We start from the raw sequence: 19,094 nt of genomic DNA on the forward strand, positions 1-19,094 counted from the left end.
CCTTCTTACCTGAGAGTAAGTCCCATTGCACTTGGTGGGGCTTAGGTTTGAGAAGACACGCATAGGATTGCACACTGTAATATTTAAAGGTTCATAACCCTGCATCCTCCCTTTGGGCTTTTAAATACTAACAGCTGTACAATAGTAAGAACCCACCTTAGCCCATAGGAGTTCCACCTTTGTATGAGCAGTATATTGTCAGGAATCTGTATGGTGGAGGAAACAGATAGGTGAAGGATATAGCTTCATTTTTGGGGCACAGTTCCAAGGCAAAGAGAAATTCCCACGGAAGTATATTTTGACCTTGTGAGTATTATCTCCCACAAGGATGTGTCACTTTCTGCCAGTGGCCTCTTAACAAGGATAGTTGTGCAAGGGTAAAGATGAGTAAGAGAAAAACAAACAAAAATAAAAACTTACTTACTGAAAAAAAGAGTGAGGCCTGGGGTTTCGCAGAATGGTCAAAGTACTTTATAATCCCAGTAGCGTTATTTGTAAATACCCACACTTTGTAAGCAGATCTGGGAATATTAATGCTTGATCTTGCCAGGTCTGCTCCTTTTCCTCAGGACCCCAGCTGCACATGGAGAACTGTGGGTTGCTCTTCAGTAAGTTTTTCTGACCTTACATAAAGCTTTTGGATTTAATCATGGCAAGGGCCCGTTCACATGAACAAATACAGGAATGTGTATTTGCAAAATATTTGGAGCATGGGAAAATCTTTGTGTAAGTTGTTCACTACACTTCCAACTCACAGGTCAACCTAAATTTATCTCACTGTTGATGGCTCTGGGTTAACTATATATAGGTAAATATAGGTAAAGTTGTCCATCATTTCATGCCCAATGTCTAAGAGCTGCATTGCAAGCAGAAATTCAACAGGTTAGTGATGTAAAAACTAGAACTGATGTCTGTTGGTCTGCACTCCATGACCACTTCAACATGATCTAAACTCTACACCATTTCCCTCAACCTTCATACTCCCAACCCCAATTTTAATAGTGTGACCTGGCTCCAAAACCTAGAAAGAATAAGATGAACGCCATTAAATAATTATGTTATCTGGCATGCCATTAAATTAACCCTCATGATGATAGCAGGGCCAAAGCAACGCTTTTTTTCCAGCCAAGAACGGGCAAAAAAAAATGCTATAAACAAACTCAGAGCAATTTAGAATCAAGTCCCATATTCTACCAAATTTGGAACAAGACCTGTCCAACAGTCTTCCCTATTCCTTCCATGCAGCACACATCAAACTGATGGTCTTTGTTGGAGGGCAGAGGGGGAGAGAGGGCTTTTTTAAATCTCTCCCACCCCACCAACAAGTGATTGGTGCTGTCAAAGAACTCTGACAACGTGTCCTGTTGTATCACCCTTTGCACAGATGCTGAATTGGGGGGGAGGGGTATTTTCATCCCATTCTGCACCCTTTGCATGCAGAAATAGGGCCATTTGACTTAAAACAGAACCTAAGTGAGAATGTTTGCATTTAGAATTTCACACTAAAGCTTTCTTCCACCTAAGGCCTGAAGCAGTATTCAAAAGATCCACATTTTCCCCTGTCTTACGACTATAGGAATTCCAACTCTCTGTCAAAAAGAAGTATTGATACTGCCATTTTAGCCTCCATTTGTTCATGGGAACCTTTTAGCAAATTTTCTAAATTAAATGCTGGGATCCAGGATGCAATTATGCTGTGATTAAATAGCAGTGGTAACTCTGTTCACCTGCTTACCAAAAACAAAGTGTTCTATTAAAAGAGTGCCTATCTCAAATAATAATTGTGGTATGAATGAACTAATGCCGGCATGATTAACAGAGAGAACCTCAGACATACTAATTTCAAAGGAAGAGGTTCCATTTCAATTGGCTGCTACAGTCAGTGTGCCTCAGACGCCACATTAAGGGTTGCCAGAGTCAGTATGGAAGCAGAACTCCCTTGTGTTCAGTAGTGTGTAGAAGGCAAAATGTGGGCAGGTTTGTTTTTTTAGTGCTGTATTAAAAGCTCAGGAGTCTTATCATAAATCAAATCCAACACACCGTCTGAAGAGGGAAGTTGAATGCATTTGTGTGCGTATTTACAGTACTGGGGAGTTGTATTTCAGAACTTCACTACCTGAATATACAGCAGGGCTAAGGAAGCTTTTTCAGGCTGACTTCTGCATTCCCTCATGGGCAAACTTCTGGGGGAGCTGGAGGCACAAGTGGGTGAGGCCATGAATATGACACTTTTCAGTAAGCTGCATTCCTCCCATGCACAAACCAGAGGTTTTTTCACACACCCACATATCTCTTCATTCAACCAAGAGGCATTATCACAGTCCAGAGACACATTGCAGCTAGGCAAAAACACTTGAGGAAAGCATGGAGCAGGCCAGTGAAGAGTGTGAGGGAGCAGGGCCTGGAGAAAGTTCTGAGGGCCAGATAGAGAGAGCTGGAAGGCTGTATTCAGCCCCTCACTCTGAGGTTGCCCAGAGTGTGAAAATAGCAAATAATCAACTTTATCTTCAAATATATCTGACTATAAGCAGTAAGACATTAGCAAACCACATTGACAAATTTCTAGAGCTGATTAGTGATTTTCAGTCTAACTCAGTCCTCCTGATCTTCCACGGCATGGGCTACTTCTGCAAGTGTACTCCCTCAACTTGTGCTGAGTACAGATTAACAGAGAACTCTTTACCCACCTTATGCCAGGTTGGCATGGGAGTGGAATGAGCACAGGTATCCCTCTGCCCAGCTCTCCCAGCTACGCTACCAGCATTACTCTGTCAGTGCCGACCTCCCGTTTCTCCCTGCCAAGCAGGCAGGCGTACCATAGGCAGGAGGCATGCCTGTTGAAGGACCCAAAATCTGTCTTTCTGCCATTGAGCGACAGCATCAGGACCAATTTGGGGCTCATCACTACACCAGCTGCAGGCCATTTTACTCCCCACCGCCACCTTCAACCCTGGCTGCCGTGAGCTGCAGGGATGCTGATGCAGTTGCAGCCCTACTGTTCAGTAAAGCACTTCCAGGGGTTGGGGGTGAGAAGGCTTGAATTGCACCCTAAAACACTATTTTTGGCCATTAGTCTTTGAATTGTTTTTTGTTAAAGTTACACATCTAAAATACAATAAGATAAAAAGAATGCCTTCAAACATTTTACAATAATTTTTCTTAATGATATAATTGAAATAAAATGGTATAATTCATATGAGCATTATGCTTTTGTTTCCAAAAATTAATAAACAGAGACTAGTACTTTAAAAATGTCTTAACTCCTTCAATTTAACAGTCTCACTTAGCTTACATATTAGTTCAGGCATAGCAAACTTTAGACAGCCATTATTTTGTGGAGAGCAATTTTTGTTGTTATATGCCTTCAAGTTGATTACGACTTATGGCGACCCTATGAATCAGTGACCTCCAATAGCATCTGTTATACCACCCTGTTCAGATCTTGTAAGTTCAGGTCTATGGCTTCCTTTATGGAATCAATCTGTCTCTTGTTTGGTCTTCCTCTTTTTCTACTCGCTTCTGTTTTTCCAAGCATTATTGTCTTTTCTAGTGAATCATGTCTTTTCATGAAGTGTCCAAAGTATGATAACCTCAGTTTCATCATTTTAGCTTCTAGCGATAGTTCTGGTTTAATTTGTTCTAACACCCAATTATTTGTCTTTTTTGTAGTCCATAGTATGCTCACAGCTCTCCTCCAACACCACATTTCAAATGAGTTGATTTTTCTCTTGTCCACTTTTTTCACTGTCCAACTTTCACATCAATGCATAGAGAACGGGAATACCATGGTCTGAATAATCCTGACTTTAGTGTTCAGCGATACATCTTTGCATTTGAGGACCTTTTCTAGTTCTCTCATAACTGCCCTCCCCAGTCCTGGCCTTCTTCTGATTTCTTAACTTTTGCCTCCATTTTGGTTAATGACTGTGCCAAGGCATTGATAATCCTTGACAAGTTCAATGTCCTCATTGTCAACTTTAAAGTTACATAAATCTTCTGTTGTCATTATCTTAGTCTTTTTGATGTTCAGCTGCAGTCTTGCTTTTGTGCTTTCCTCTTTAACTTTCATCAGCATTCGTTTCAAATCATTACTGGTTTCTGCTAAGAGTATGGTATTGTCTGCATATCTTAAATTATTGGTATTTCTCCCTCCAGTCTTCACACCTCCTTCATCTTGGTCCAATCCCGCTTTCCATATGATATGTTCTGCGTATAGATTAAAACAAATAGGGTGATAAAATACCCCCCGTCTCACACCCTGGCTGATTGGGAAACAATCGGTTTCTCCATAGGCTGTCCTTACAGTAGCCTATTGTCTAGAGCATAGGTTGCATATCAGGACAATCAGATGCTGTGGCACCCCCATTTCTTTTAACGCATTCCATAGTTTTTCATGGTCTACACAGTCAAAGGCTTTGCTGTAATCTATAAAGAACAGGGTGATTTCCTTCTGAAATTCCTTGATCTGTTCCATTATCCAGCGTATGCTTACAATATGATCTCTGGTACCTCCCCCCTTTCTAAATCCAGTTTGGACATCTGGCACTTCTCACTCCATATATGGTAAGAGCCTTTGTTGTAGAATCTTGATGATTGCTTTACCTGCATGGGATATTAAGGCAAAAGTTCAATAATTACTGCATTCTCTGGGATCCCCTTTCTTTGGAATTGGGATGTCCCCCCATGATTATCAGCACATCTTGTTTTGGTGTGTGATCAATTTCCTCCTGTAATTCTGCATAAAACCTTTCCAATTCCTCTTCTTCTGTGTTTGCCATTGGAGCATAGATTTGGATGATGGCTATGTTAATAGGTTTCCCATTAAATCTCATTGATATCACTCACTCAGACCTTGTGTTATAGCTCCTAATTGTTTTTGCTACATCACTTCTCACTATTAAAGCAACCTTGTTTCTTCTTAATTTCTCATTTCCTGCATAAAATATTTTGTAGTTGCCTGACTGAAAATGGCCCATTCTCGTCCATTTTAATTCACTCACAGCAAATATTATAATGTTGATACATTCCATTTCTTGCTTGACAATTTCTAACTGTCCCTGGTTCATGCGTCTCACATTCCATGTTCCTATTTTGTAAGTCGTACAACTCTGGACTCTCCTTTCGCATCTGTGCACATCAGCCTCTGGGCTTCCATTCGGCTTTGACCCAGCTGCATCAGTAGCCACAGTGGTACTTGTACTTGTCCATTGTTCTTCCCCAGTAGCTCGGTGAGTGCCTTCTGACCTGGGGGTCTCATCTTCCAGCACTATCTCGTGTTGCATTTTGGATAGTCTATTCATAGAGTTTTCATGGTAAGAGGTATACAGAAGTGGCTTACGATTGCCTTCCTCTGAGTCTGGATGCATCTTAGTCTGGTGTCTCAGCTTTCACCATTCCACCTTGGGTGACTCTGCTAGGAGTCTAGCCTCTTGGTCTATACTCCTGACGGCATTGCTCTCAGCTTCTTCAACACTCTCAACCCCCTCACCATGTTAAGGTGTGCATACTAGAGGGGGATGGAGAGCAATAGCTGGTGTGAATAAATTCGTAATTAGTGACTGATGTCTATATGGACTGCAGAATGTGAGCTAGAAAAATGTTTAGTTGCATCTAAAGGAAGACTACAACTCACCATTTATTTGGTCTCTTTTACTATTTTAAGTCAAATATGTCTCCAATATTTAAATTATTCAGATCTTATGATTTATAAGTCTGATTAATTTAAATGTTGGAGATGTCATTCAACCTGGGCAAGTTCAGTTGTACAAGGACTTTTAATATTTCTCTCTCAGGTTAACACATGTAGCCAGCCACAGACATGTGCACTTTCTCTTCCTCCTTCTAGTTACATCCAAATCATCAAACTATGGTTTACAGTTGCCCTCTTAATGAGATGAAGAAACTATTGTTTGAACATGATATCCAATTTTGGTTTGAATGCCATGAACAAACCACAGTTTGCCAGTTTGGATGTAAGAGCAAACTATGGCTTGAACTAAGTTGGAAATAAGTAAGTGAAATGGAATATGTGAGGGGAGGAAGGAGTGTGGAGGAGAGAACACATAAGCTTGAAGCTTTCATGTAACACAAACCTGTGCTTTGGTATTATATGTTAAACAGCTTTGGAAAGTTAGCAGCACCTTCTAAGAAAATTTGGTTCCATCATAGTGTTGTAGTGCTGTGCCAAAAGTTCCTGCTGTATTTTTTTCAACCAGTCTCCATCAATTAATGGGAAAACAAATTGCATTTGAAAATTATCAAAGGGATGAGAAAATTTCAGCAACATTCTCATATATGAGGTGCAGGGTTTGTTGTACTTGAACTGGCCGAGGGATGTTTGTGAGTGTCTCATCAATTCTACAAATCATCTCACCAGCGTTCTACACTCTCCAGCCTTCCCAGATGCCCGGGAAGTCAAAACCCAAGTCAAAACTCAAGGGGACTTTATGAGGTAACTCCTCCATGAGCTTTTTCAGATCGGGAAGGATGGGCAGCCAAGAAGGTTGCAAGGTGATTACTGGGAAGAAGAATATGTGCACCATCCTCAGCCATCTTGCAAGCTCAAAACCCCACACACACCAAAATTCTAAACAAATTCTTAAGTGTCCTGAGAATAAGGCAGAAAAATGAAAGCCTCTCTTACATAGGAAGAAAACTTTAGAGAAACTGGAGAATCAGTTTATCAGGAGAACTTATTAATCACTGGTGCTAAACTTTCCACTGAAAATAAATGAGGCCAATAATGATGTAGGCAGACTAAATAAACTTTATATATCCCATATCTCTAAAGATTATATTAAAGGGTTATTTACGATATACCATTATTTTTAATTCTGTAATCTCCAGAGGATGACCATGGAAGATTGTTACAATATAAGAGGCATATTAATACGCTCCTGGGGAGACAGATTTCTTCAGTTTAGATTATTTATCTTTTTTTTACCAAACACATTTTTTACAGAAGTAAGTAGTAAGTAGTATTTCAACGTATGTGTACTCAGAAGGCCCACTGAGAGACTTAACTCCCAGCCAAGTGTGTATAGCTCTCCAGATGTTGGACTCCCATCAGTTCCAGCTGGCATGGTCCAGTGATGATGTGATGTGTTCAACAACATCTGAAGGGCTACAGGTTTCCTTCTCCTGCTGCATAGGACTGCAACCTAAGGCTGTGATTCTTATACCCATTTGCTTAACCCTTATTAAACTTAATGGACCTTACTTCTAAGTAGGCATGTATAGGATTGTGCTGTATATATTGCTATCCAGCAGTATATAAGCAAATGTATGTAGGTGTTCCAAGAGAACAGAATATCAGATCTAGAAATAGGACCAAGGGGTGTCTTGCAGTCATTTGATTGGCTGTCCTTGAGAGTTCTCTGAGGCCTTACTGCTGATCTTAATATTGGTTAAAAGTAAAAGCTTGTTTCAAGGAAGGCATATATTAAGTTGATTAAATTCTCCTCTGTGAAGTAAGCTAATACATGTTTTTGAAGCTATGCCATATTGGAGATTGGCAGCGATTTACGTCCCTTGAGTAATGAATTTCTAGTAAGCAGGTGCACAGGACAGCAGGATGAAAACAGGCTTTTGTGCCTGTGTAAACTAGTATATCAACAATGCCAGTAAAACAAACGGCTAAGAGAAGCTCTTAGTTTTGGATCTAGTTGTTCACAAAAGGTTTGAATTGTAAATTTCTTACTAGACTGAAAATGATTTTAACCAAAATCCAAATCTGTAGTATTGTTTGATTGAATAACTACTTAATCCAAGCAAAATGAACATTGCAGAAGAACATACTTTTAAACACCCACATTTATGCTAGAGAATCAATCAAACACTAAAGCAATCATCCTCAGACAACACCAGGAATAGAAGACGCTATAAGGAGAAGCCAAATTTCTGTTTATCAGATATTCCAGTTGCAGTGAATGGGATGGCTGTAGAGTAAATGATTAATGATAATGTATCTGGTGAACTGTCACCTTATATTTCAACTTTCATCTGGTAGATATAGCTAGGATTACTAACTTTTTTTTAGCGGGATACCTGTGTCTTTAACAACTGTCAAAGAAGCAGAGATGTAGTAAAAAAACTCCAGGTGAATAAAGTGATGCAAGAAAATCTTCAGTTAATTCTTTGCTTGGGAGCACTAGATATAACAAATTTTATTTGTTTAAGTTTATATGCTATCTTCTTAACCTCCTAAGGCAGCTCACAATAAAATATATTATTATAATACAATAAAATTCAGTGAAACCTAAACTTTAGATTGTTTTAAAAAAACATTGTTGTAAACCTTGCACTTGTAGAGAGAGGCTTGAAATTCCACCTAAAGAAAACTGACAAAAAGGAACAGAAAAACCTCTATATACATATACTTTTTTATTGTTTTCTGTCATTTTCTTGACAGTTAATAATGTGGGTTAACTTGCATGAAAGCTTCTGTTGTATATTTGTTGATAAGACACATATGTTGGTCACACCAGGAAACATAATATATGTGTAGATTTAAATACTGCTATTAAAAAACAGGAATCGTAGCTTCTGTTGTATATTTGTTGATAAGACACATATGTTGGTCACACCAGGAAACATAATATATGTGTAGATTCAAATACTGCTATTAAAAAACAGGAATCGTAGCTTCTGTTGTATATTTGTTGATAAGACACATATGTTGGTCACACCAGGAAACATAATATATGTGTAGATTCAAATACTGCTATTAAAAAACAGGAATCGTAGCTTCCCCTTGAGACTAATTACATTCAGAGAATGCCAGCAGCAGACCTTGAATCAAGCACTGCTGCCTTAAACATGTCAATGGCACTGATATGAACTGCTCTATGAAGCGGGCGGCATCTGCAGTGTCATTGAGTCTTTCAGCATATAAACTGTATGAAGAAGGAATTTGCTGGGTGTAAAATATGGGTTTGAAAAGAGAAAATGTGAACGAAATGTTAGCCTTGGTTCAATATCTGTTCTAAAGATTTACCCCAACCCCTATGTTGGTGATTGTTCAAAGGGGATAGGAACTTAGGAAGCTGCCTTATACCGATATAGCAGAGGCTGGACAGCTATCTGCGGGAGATGCTCTAGCTGTGGATTTCCTGCTGTGAGCAGTGGGTTGGACTCGATGGCCTACAAGGCCCCTTCCAACTCTATGATTCTATTCTATGATTCAGACCATTGGTCCATCTAGCTCAGTGTTGTCTGCACTGAATGGCATCAGGTCTCTAGGAGATGTCGGGATTGAACCTGGGATCTTCCGTGTGCAAAGCAGGTTCTATACTACTGAACTACATCCCTTCCCCCAAGATACAAAGGAGCTTCCCCACAATACATAGCTGATGTGTTTCTTCTTGTAGTTTTAGAACCACGTTGTCCTTGCACCACGAAGAAGCAAACTTTAGCCACTGTTGAAAGTGAACTGATACCATTCTCTTGCCAAAATGTCTGTATTATTTGATCTTAAAACCGGGCCATTTAGTAGTAGTGCTGTGCCCACAAACTATTTTATGGGATATAATCCTTTCAACTGTTGTTCACTTATTTATGTCATAGGTAGATCAGTGCATCTCTCCCTCAGCCCTCCATTGTTTTCTGCTAAATATAGTCATTAGTTCCACTCAAATACCAAATAAACTAGCTTTTGAAAAATAGCTTATGGAGGAGAAAAACTTTCATTTGTTTTATGTTATTGGATCAAAAGATGTCCCTTTCTCTCCCTTTAAATGTTTTTAGACAAAAATACATGGGCTTGGATTTGTAAAAATACATGCACCCTGGAATGTTTTGTGCCGGGAAGCAGAATTTATGAAACTGAAGATGCCTACAAAAAAGGTTAGTTTAAATATTATTTAATATCAAGAAACATAAAGTAATTATTTATGGTCTAGTTTGTTCAAATATTGACTGATTTTCATGACCTCATGAACAAGTTTTGTCTTTATGTAATTGGAAGTAGTGGAGTAATTAGCTGTCTAGTCAATATAATTTGCTATACTTTTTATTTAAGTATTTATTTATTTATTACATTTATACCCCAGCTTTCTTTTCATAAACAGAAACCCAAGGTGGCTTACATATGGTTCCCAGGCAGTCCCCCAACCAGGCACTGACCAGACCTGACCCTGCTTAGCTTCAGCAGGGAGCTGGCCTTATGTGCCTTCAGACCATAGCCTGGGACCAATACAATTTATATTGCAATTAATGCTGTGAGCTGTGAATGTGAATGCATATTTTCTGTCCAGTGACATAAAACATTGTGGCTTAAGATGCATGATGGGGTAATTGGTACCATTTTGCAGTTTGCTTATTTTTTATTAATATTTATATCCCCCTTTTCCATGAATCATGCCCAAGACAGCTTGACCAGGTTTGCATTTGATACAGCTGCACTTTTTTCTGTTGCTAACAGCCACCCAGCCCAGAGCTGCCCTCTCATTGAATCAAGAGACTGCTTATTATATTTTCCTTGATTATCTCACAACACTAATGAGGCCACCACTGCGTTTCACAGGCAGACTGACAACCAAATACAAAATGCCAGATTCTGTGGCATGTCCAAACAATGTCAGGGCCAACAAGGGAATATTCCCTTCACAAAGACATAGCACTCTGCATGTGCTTGAGGCACTTTGTACTTGTAAAAATGTTCTTTCCAAGGAAAAAAAACAGTCTACATGCTCAGGTAAACCAGGATTTTTGAAAATAAAAGTTGGCAACTCTAACCTGAACAAGGGCATATCTGCTCTACTAAGCTAAAATATTTTTTGTACCATTTTAGATGTCATTGTGTCTACTGTGATGGTTTAACATTGCTGACCTACAGAGAAATTATTCTTTCTTAGAAGCAACAGTGAAGACAGATCCTAGCAGGATTGTAGTCCTGAGTATCTGCTGAAGGAAGGCCTTGTAACCAAATGACAATGCAAATGCCATTTTCTCCACTACCAGCAGCAGTGCTCAATTTCTGCCAGTGCTGATGGTTTTACTACACTGGCGTAATTACATCCTGTATCTTCTTGTCTATGAGGAGGCCACCCGGCACACTCTCTGTGCTGTGGGAGATTGTAGCTGCAAGACTGGTAGAGAGAAAAGACTCGGGGAAAGGGTTCCTGTCTTTCTGTATATTCATTGATTTTCATCTGGTGTGAAAGTGCAAATATAAATAATGTAGTCTCTGTGTCCTTCATTCTAGTACTTCCTATCACCACCAGCAACATTATGACAAGGTCACGATTCCATATATAGATGTGTGTGTTCCTTTATGCATATGAAGAGCTCCATGTCTGCGTCCAACATTAGGCAAGATTAGTCAGACCCAGTCCTTTTATTCCCAATAAATCTTTGAATTATTATGAAAGTGACAGCACATTGTCACCAGGGAACAAGATTATGTGATGAATGTGAAACTTCTCAGAGATGTATCTGTGTACCTGTTCAGGGTGCAAAACTGAGAAATGGATCAATATTTAATGACATGCTAAGTGCAGAACCCAGACTCTGCAGGGAAATGTTTCTAATGGAACAGGAGACAGCCTGTGAGTACAAAGTAATTTATTGCAAGTAAAACTAAAATTAAACTTTGGGATTTCAGTTTTATATTAGGAGCTGATCCACTCCCATTTATCATGCTACCTATTTTAATTATGTTTCCAAATTTTAAAATAGCCCACCCATTACACTTAAGAATTTTGAATTATGGAGGTTTAGAGTTGGAAGGGATCTGATCTCGTCTAAACTCCTGCATAGAAGTTGTATTGTTCTTTTCCAAAAACAGGTGGTAGCATCATGGTCCAAAACAGGTAGGAAAGACAAGGGTACTGTAACCAGAGCTATGCATACTCTTTGCTAAAAAGAGGAGGGGGAAGTAAATAAAATTATCTAATCTGTATAAATTATTCTAATCTGTTCAGTCCATTATTTGGCACAATTTATTCCACAATATTACTATTTGAAACATTCATGGGGTTGGATTCAGAGTTTCTTGAAGGAGAACTTCACTAACTGTACTGGCAGAAGGGGGTAAGCCCATTTTTAATGATACCCCTTTTTTTCTGCAGCTCCCCACGCTCATTAAAAATCTGCTCCAGAGGGTTGTGGGACTGTTCTAAGAACTGCTTTGTACATTATGTGCATCTAAAGTTACCACCTAGTATACTACAGTTACCAGCAGGACCCCTGCAGGTCTCAGGGCCTAGGTGGATTGATATAGGGAAAGGCACTCCTTCAAGTATGTGCTTTATACTGAGGGCACTTCCAAGTTTTTGAGCATTCATCCTGATTTGAGGATAAAGTGTTGGCTATTTAGTGAGCATGCATCCTGGTTTGTTTGTGGGGAGGTTAGACAAACCTTCACCACTTACCATATTGCAAATAGTCAGATCTTTTGGAGAAGCGTGTTCGTTGCACTGGACCTCCTAGTCAGTTATATTTACACAAACTGAATTTGCCTGTATGTCATTGAATCCCACTCAACAGCAGCCATAGTGTCCTGAGTTGGACCAGTTCATTTACGTAGCCCAGCATTGTGTACTCTGACTGGCAGCAGCTCTCCAAGCTCTCAGAGAGAGGTTTTTCCTATTATCTAAGGTCCTGATGGTGCTGGGGGTTGAACCATCAGCATGCAAAGGATGTGCTTGTCGCTGAACTATAGCCTCTTTCCCATTTTAATTGTCCCCTTACAGATTTTTCTTTCTTTTGAGGACTGTTCTGTTCTTGAAACCTTGATACCTTTTGCCAATGACGTGGAAGAAATTATTTGTTTGGTGTTTTTTTGGTCCTCAGGTATACCAAATTCATCAGCCACATGGCCTTTTGAAAAAAATCAATTCTGTAATTCAAAAAATAACAGAGCCCATCCAACCTAAAGTGGCAGAACACAAGCATCAGACAGTGAAACGCCTCTCCTACCCCTTCTCCAGGGAGAAACAACACTTGTAAGTCAAAGTTCATCATCTTTATTTAATGTCATTTTCAGCAGACTTGGCCTCTGGGAATACCACTTGAAGATAAATCAAGAGAATATTAATAGAAATATGTAGGCCAGTGTTTTGATACAACTAGCACTAAAATTATCATTTTTTCCCAAATAAACAAGAACTTGTTTGGCTCAACGATGAGCGTTACTGCAGTGAGCCTCCCTAAAGTTCTTAAACAAAGAAATATTTGTTGCTATCCAAAATTAACGAAAACAATAACGAAAGACAGATCACATAGCTATATTTGTCTTCATCCAAAATCTAAAAGTGATTGGGTTATTTGTTACTTGTATGCCTTCCAAAAGAGGCTGAAGCAAGAGAATGGCCATCCTTTCTTCGCATGGCCTGTTCACCACAAACTACAATCTTGGGCCACATCCACACCATACATTTAAAACACTTTTATGCCATGAACAGTCATGGTTTCTCCCAAAGAATCCTGGGAACTGTAGTCTGTTAAGAGTGCTGAGAGTTGTTAGGAGGCCCCTATTTTCCTCAGAGCTACAATTCCCATAGTTTCCTGGGAAGAGGGATTGACTCTTAAACCATACTAAGAACTGTAGCTCTGTAAAGGGAATACGTGTCTCCTAACAACTCTCAGCACCTTTAACAAACCAGTTCCCAGAATTCTTTGGGGGAAGCCATGACTGCTTAAAGTGGTATAAGAGTTCTTTAAATGTATGGTGCAGAAGTGACCCACAGCAGAAAAAGCAGCCTGTTAAATGCTCAGTGTTTGCCTGAACTAGGCATGAGATGAAAAAAGTAGGTCTTTTGTATGCTTTAAGGTTCACAAGGAAAAAGAGTGCATTGGAAAACAGGGTTGTGGCCCCATTGGCACCACCACTGCTAGTTACCACTGCAGCAAATGAAACAGCATACACCAGTGACCTATGACCTAATCAGCACACTCTGGGGTTAAAAATTCACAGTGTTATGTGATCGCAACTTTAAAATCTTTCATATACTGTCTCTGTATGAAAAGGTAGTCATTTGCTGTCACTAGTAATGTGGTGAACCAAGAAGTAACTCAGAAATCCTAACTGAATGCCTAGAAGCTGCAGGTAATCAACTCTCCACATTGTTAAAAGTTTGTTTTCTAGCAACCATCATGTGACAGGTGTTCGTATAGATTTGCTCCAAACATAGGCTAAGCAAGAGATCAGAGAGAAGCTTTTATCTTCTAAGGGAGCACAAACTCACAGCTGGAAAACTATGGAAGTACAAGAAGTGTGTATCTTTGGAATCTCTGGATGGCAATTAGTATTCATTTTAGCTATAATTACAGGATGGATTGTGATTCGATGAAGAGTAACAAATGTGCCTATTTCGGGGGGGGGGGTTAGGTACATTTGTACTGTACCCATTGTGAGTTTACTGCAACATTTCTTTTGTGTAAAAAAGAGTCATTTTTGCAGATAGAAGTTAATGCAATCAGCAGAGAGCCACATTAATATTGCAGGAGCAGCAACAGGTGCTACACACTATCTATGAAACAGGAAACACTGTTGATTCTTTCCTCAGTGAAGCCAGTGAGCAATTACACATTAAGTTTTGTTGCAGAAGGCTTTAGACTTCTGAGACTTCTAAGAGGAATGGCTACTGTCTGAAGACTGCTGTTACAAATCAAGCAGGCAAGACTTGCCCATAAAAAAAGGCTAAATACAACAAAAATGAAACCCCAAAAAAGGAACTGGAAGTAGGAGCAAAAAGCAATAGGAAAGACAAAAAATATATTTATCATTTCAGTGCTTTTTGGACCCTACAGGTCCTCCTTTAGGGAAATGCAGAGAAATAAAGACTCAACATTTAAATGAGTTGTCTCTGTTGATATGATACAACCCTTTATTTCTCTGAATTTCCCTGGAGGAGGACATGTAATGCCAGAAAATAAGGCTGCCTTATTTGAAAATCATATTATACAACCATACACTGAATCATATTGTTTTTCATTTCTAATGTTTTGACAGATTTGACCTATCTGACAGGGATTCCTTTTATGACAGCAAAACTAGGAGTACCATAGTAAGTATTTACAATATAATATTTATATTATAAAAATAATTGAGTTTATATTTTTGCCTGACGAAAATTGTACTGGCATTCCAGAGTAGGCACAGAGAGCAGCATCTTCCACACACTCCCCTGTGTCTATACAACTAAAAAGTATATATATGTCAGATGCTAAAGGAAGAGAGGCTGCATGGCGACAGGATGAGATCTTAGACCTCTCTACACAGTGGGAACTACAGTGCACATGTGTATAACAGGTGGGGGACTAAAACAAGATGTTGTTAATTGTAGCTGTATGAAAGACATTTGTGTGAAATGCTGGTATATTGGCTGAAAAAGCTACTGTTCTTTTACGCAAAAGGTACTGCAGTGTGAAAGGAATTTTAGAAATCGGGACAGAAGCGCTACCATTTTAATCCGTTAAATTTACACAATAAGCCCTATGTCTGAAAGCAGCCTGGCCTGAGGCTTACTCTTAGGTAAGTGGGATTAGGATTACAAGCTAACAGAGCAATCCTAACTATCCTAGCTACCTCTATTCCAAACTCTCTTCAGGAGCCTCTGGGAGGGGCTACTGCCAGCTGAATCAGCAGGTGATTGTGGGCCTGAGTTTTGAGGATTGGGCCCTGAATCACATGGCTTCGCTGAACAGGGTTTGGCATAGGTGTAAGTTTGTCCTTGCTCCATCCCACTCCCACTACCTGGAACATCCATTTTTAGGGATTTATGCTGCCATAAATTACGCCAGCCTAAATTCTGCTGGCTTTGCTCCAGCTGAGCCAGAATGAGGGATTTTTGCTGGTATATCTCCAGCTCAGTTAGAGTGAGGGATTTATGCCAGCTGACCTGAGAAAGCCCAAGATTCTCTAAATCCAAACTTTCTCATCCTGGCTGATCTTGGATTTGGATTGTGCTGTAAATCAATCATCATACTGTGGCCAGTTCACTATGTAGACAGGCAACTATTGGGTATTTTGTGATTTTGCTATCTTATCGTGCTTTGATGATTGATTTATTGCATTTTATATCATACATTTTGTTGGATTTTGTTGTTGTATCCAGTGTCACCACTTTGAGGGACGTTTGGGCCAAAATGCATTATATAAATAATCATAACATAACATAGTCCTGTTTAGTTAAATGTTTTGAGTATTCCTGTCTAAGCACTCTAGCAACTTAATGTTAATCAGAAACTTTGAGAGAAATTATTTGAAAGAACAGAATTGTTTTTAGGAGACCTTTGTATATAGATACTGACACACCCACACACTTATATATGTCCTAGTCAATGTCTATGTGCTAATTAATGAACAGTGGGGGTTTCAACTGATTATTATTATTTATTTATTTAGCCCAATCATAAAACATAGTGCATTAATAAATAAATGATCAGGATACAGTATATTAATTACTAAGGTCTGTCTCACTCTTTGTGGTGCAACCCCACACTATTGAAGTGTGTGTGTGAATGGGGGGGGGGCAGAAAGTGCTGACTAGGAGGATCTTGGTTGACCACTCCTACATGATTACTTCATTTTCAGAGGTAACCCTATCATTAGGCAAAATGCTTGTCTCCAGCTGTGGATGCTGTGAGGTGGGAGCAGCAGCAAAAAGTTGGATGGTAGTGCTGTGTGTCCATGTGGCCTATCCTTGCTCCATAAGCTTGCCTGCTGGCTTCAGGTGCAGCAGAGCATCTTATCCTGTTGCCAGTGTTGTAAGATTTGGAGGTGCACATGATAAACAAGAAAAAACCATTCATTGTCATGTTGAGATTTCCATCTGATACAAAGCATCTAGAGTTGCTTTAATACCTGAGATAATGCTTGGTGGGGATAAAACAGGTTGAATGGTCCATTAATACAGGAACAGGGCAACATGGACCATCCACCTTATCTGGATTTGTGTGGATGTTGTGGGTGGGCTGCGTTACCCACAACAGTTTCACAAATTTCTAAATGTATCCATGGACCTAAAAACATTGGTGACCTCTTGTATAACAACTGTATCTCAGCGCTATATTAGAATAAGCATTGCACATAGCATTCACGAGACTGCTGCAATCGTTGTAGTCCTGGCAAAATGTTCACTTCAAAAATGGATATGCGCACACGCTGGCTTATTATGCCAGTATTTTCCATAGAATTTAATAGTGCAGGAAAACCTTAATAACTTTTTGAAGTGATGCTCAGAACTTCACCAAGCCAATAAAAAATTGCATTCCTCAGCAAGCCTCAATAAAATGCATCAGTAGTTTCACCAAAGCTGGAAAGAAATATATGTTTAAAAATTGGTCAGTGTGTCAATTTTCAGGCCTTTTTAACTTGATGCAGCTGTGTCAATTTTGATTGGATCAGGCTCATATTTGGCACTTTCACAGGCATCATCAGGTAGATCGTGTATGCCAAATTTCATGTTATTAGCTCAACAAGTGCCATTTTTATAACCTATAGAGTTTATACAGTAATAGTTTTTTGCTACATATCTAATCTGAAGGGGCACTCCCATGTTCTTAAATAAGTCACTACTTATTAGCGTCCAGTTTGTCTTGTCAACTGTTATGGGACAAAAGAGTCACTATAAACACTTTTTAAATATGGACTTTGCACCCCTCCCTTCCCTAATCTGTCCGCAATAATCCAGTGGACATGTACTATTACAAATCCTGCTCATGACATCCACATTCTTCATATGATGATCTCACCTTCCACTTCCTGCAGTTCTTTCAATAATCCAGTACCGGTCCTTTTCTCCCATATATAGACTTATCCTGGCATCTGCAAAGAGACATGTTAAACACTAACTGTATTTATCTTTTTTCACATTAAATTTGGAAGAAGTATGTTAAAAACATGAGCTCTGGTTTTTTAAATGTTGTTTCAAATAACTGACCAACAGTTGCTAATACGGAGAGCTTCTGTTAAGAACAATCCTCTGGTGAGATGCTTGTCAGAATTAATTAATTCTGTATAAAATACATCTATTTCTGTATAGATTTTTCATCCTGAAAATATTATATATTGAAGGGCAGCCTACAGTTCTCTTTAAAGTTTGTTGTTGTTATGTGCCTCCAAGTCGACTACGACTTATGGCGGCCCTGTGAATCAGTGACCTCCAAGAGCATCTGTCATGAACCACCCTGTTCAGATCTTGTAAGTTCAGGTCTGTGGCTTTAAAGTTTAAGGTTCAAATAAATGAGCAAATAAGTACAATCTTCAAACGCCAATCTTCGGAAAGGGATCCAGAGGGGATCCCGGAAATTACAGGCCAGTTAGCTTAACTTCTGTCCCTGGAAAACTGGTAGAAAGTATTATTAAAGCTAGATTAACTAAGCACATAGAAGAACAAGCCTTGCTGAAGCAGAGCCAGCATGGCTTCTGCAAGGGAAAGTCCTGTCTCAGTAACCTATTAGAATTCTTTGAGAGTGTCAACAAGCATATAGATAGAAGTGATCCAGTGGACATAGTGTACTTAGACTTTCAAAAAGCGTTTGACAAGGTACCTCACCAAAGGCTTCTGAGGAAGCTTAGCAGTCATGGAATAAGAGGAGAGGTCCTCTTGTGGATAAGGAATTGGTTAAGAAGCAGAAAGCAGAGAGTAGGAATAAACGGACAGTTCTCCCAATGGAGGGCTGTAGAAAGTGGAGTCCCTCAAGGATCGGTATTGGGACCTGTACTTTTCAACTTGTTCATTAATGACCTAGAATTAGGAGTGAGCAATGAAGTGGCCAAGTTTGCTGACGACACTAAATTGTTCAGGGTTGTTAAAACAAAAAGGGATTGCGAAGAGCTCCAAAAAGACCTCTCCAAACTCAGTGAATGGATGGAAAAATGGCAAATGCAATTCAATATAAACAAGTGTAAAATTATGCATATTGGAGCAAAAAATCTTAATTTCACATATACGCTCATGGGGTCTGAACTGGCGGTGACCGACCAGGAGAGAGACCTCGGGGTTGTAGTGGACAGCACGATGAAAATGTCGACCCAGTGTGCGGCAGCTGTGAAAAAGGCAAATTCCATGCTAGCAATAATTAGGAAAGGTATTGAAAATAAAACAGCCGATATCATAATGCCGTTGTATAAATCTATGGTGCGGCCG

The 19,094-nt window shown here is 39.5% G+C and overlaps 1 protein-coding gene across 8 annotated transcripts in view; it reads left to right on the forward strand.

Annotated features, from left to right (window-relative positions):
• Window positions 1–19,094, forward strand: part of ANO1 (anoctamin 1) — a 171,380-nt gene that overhangs the window by 79,662 nt on the left and 72,624 nt on the right. For 7 of the 8 annotated variants that reach the window (XR_009760642.1, XM_061610687.1, XM_061610688.1 and 4 more), the window contains exons 4-6: window positions 9,745–9,843; window positions 12,793–12,944; window positions 14,954–15,008. Coding sequence is in view for 7 of the 8 variants with exons in the window: in XM_061610687.1 (XP_061466671.1) it covers window positions 9,745–9,843; window positions 12,793–12,944; window positions 14,954–15,008 (306 nt within the window). In the remaining variant the exon portion in view is untranslated. Of the gene's footprint in view, window positions 1–9,744; window positions 9,844–12,792; window positions 12,945–13,991; window positions 14,048–14,953; window positions 15,009–19,094 lie in introns of those variants that run through there. The other variant, XM_061610693.1, reaches the window with a different exon arrangement.

This window comes from Rhineura floridana, chromosome 2, assembly GCF_030035675.1.
Source record: "Rhineura floridana isolate rRhiFlo1 chromosome 2, rRhiFlo1.hap2, whole genome shotgun sequence".
Classification (NCBI taxonomy): Eukaryota; Metazoa; Chordata; class Lepidosauria; order Squamata; family Rhineuridae; genus Rhineura; species Rhineura floridana.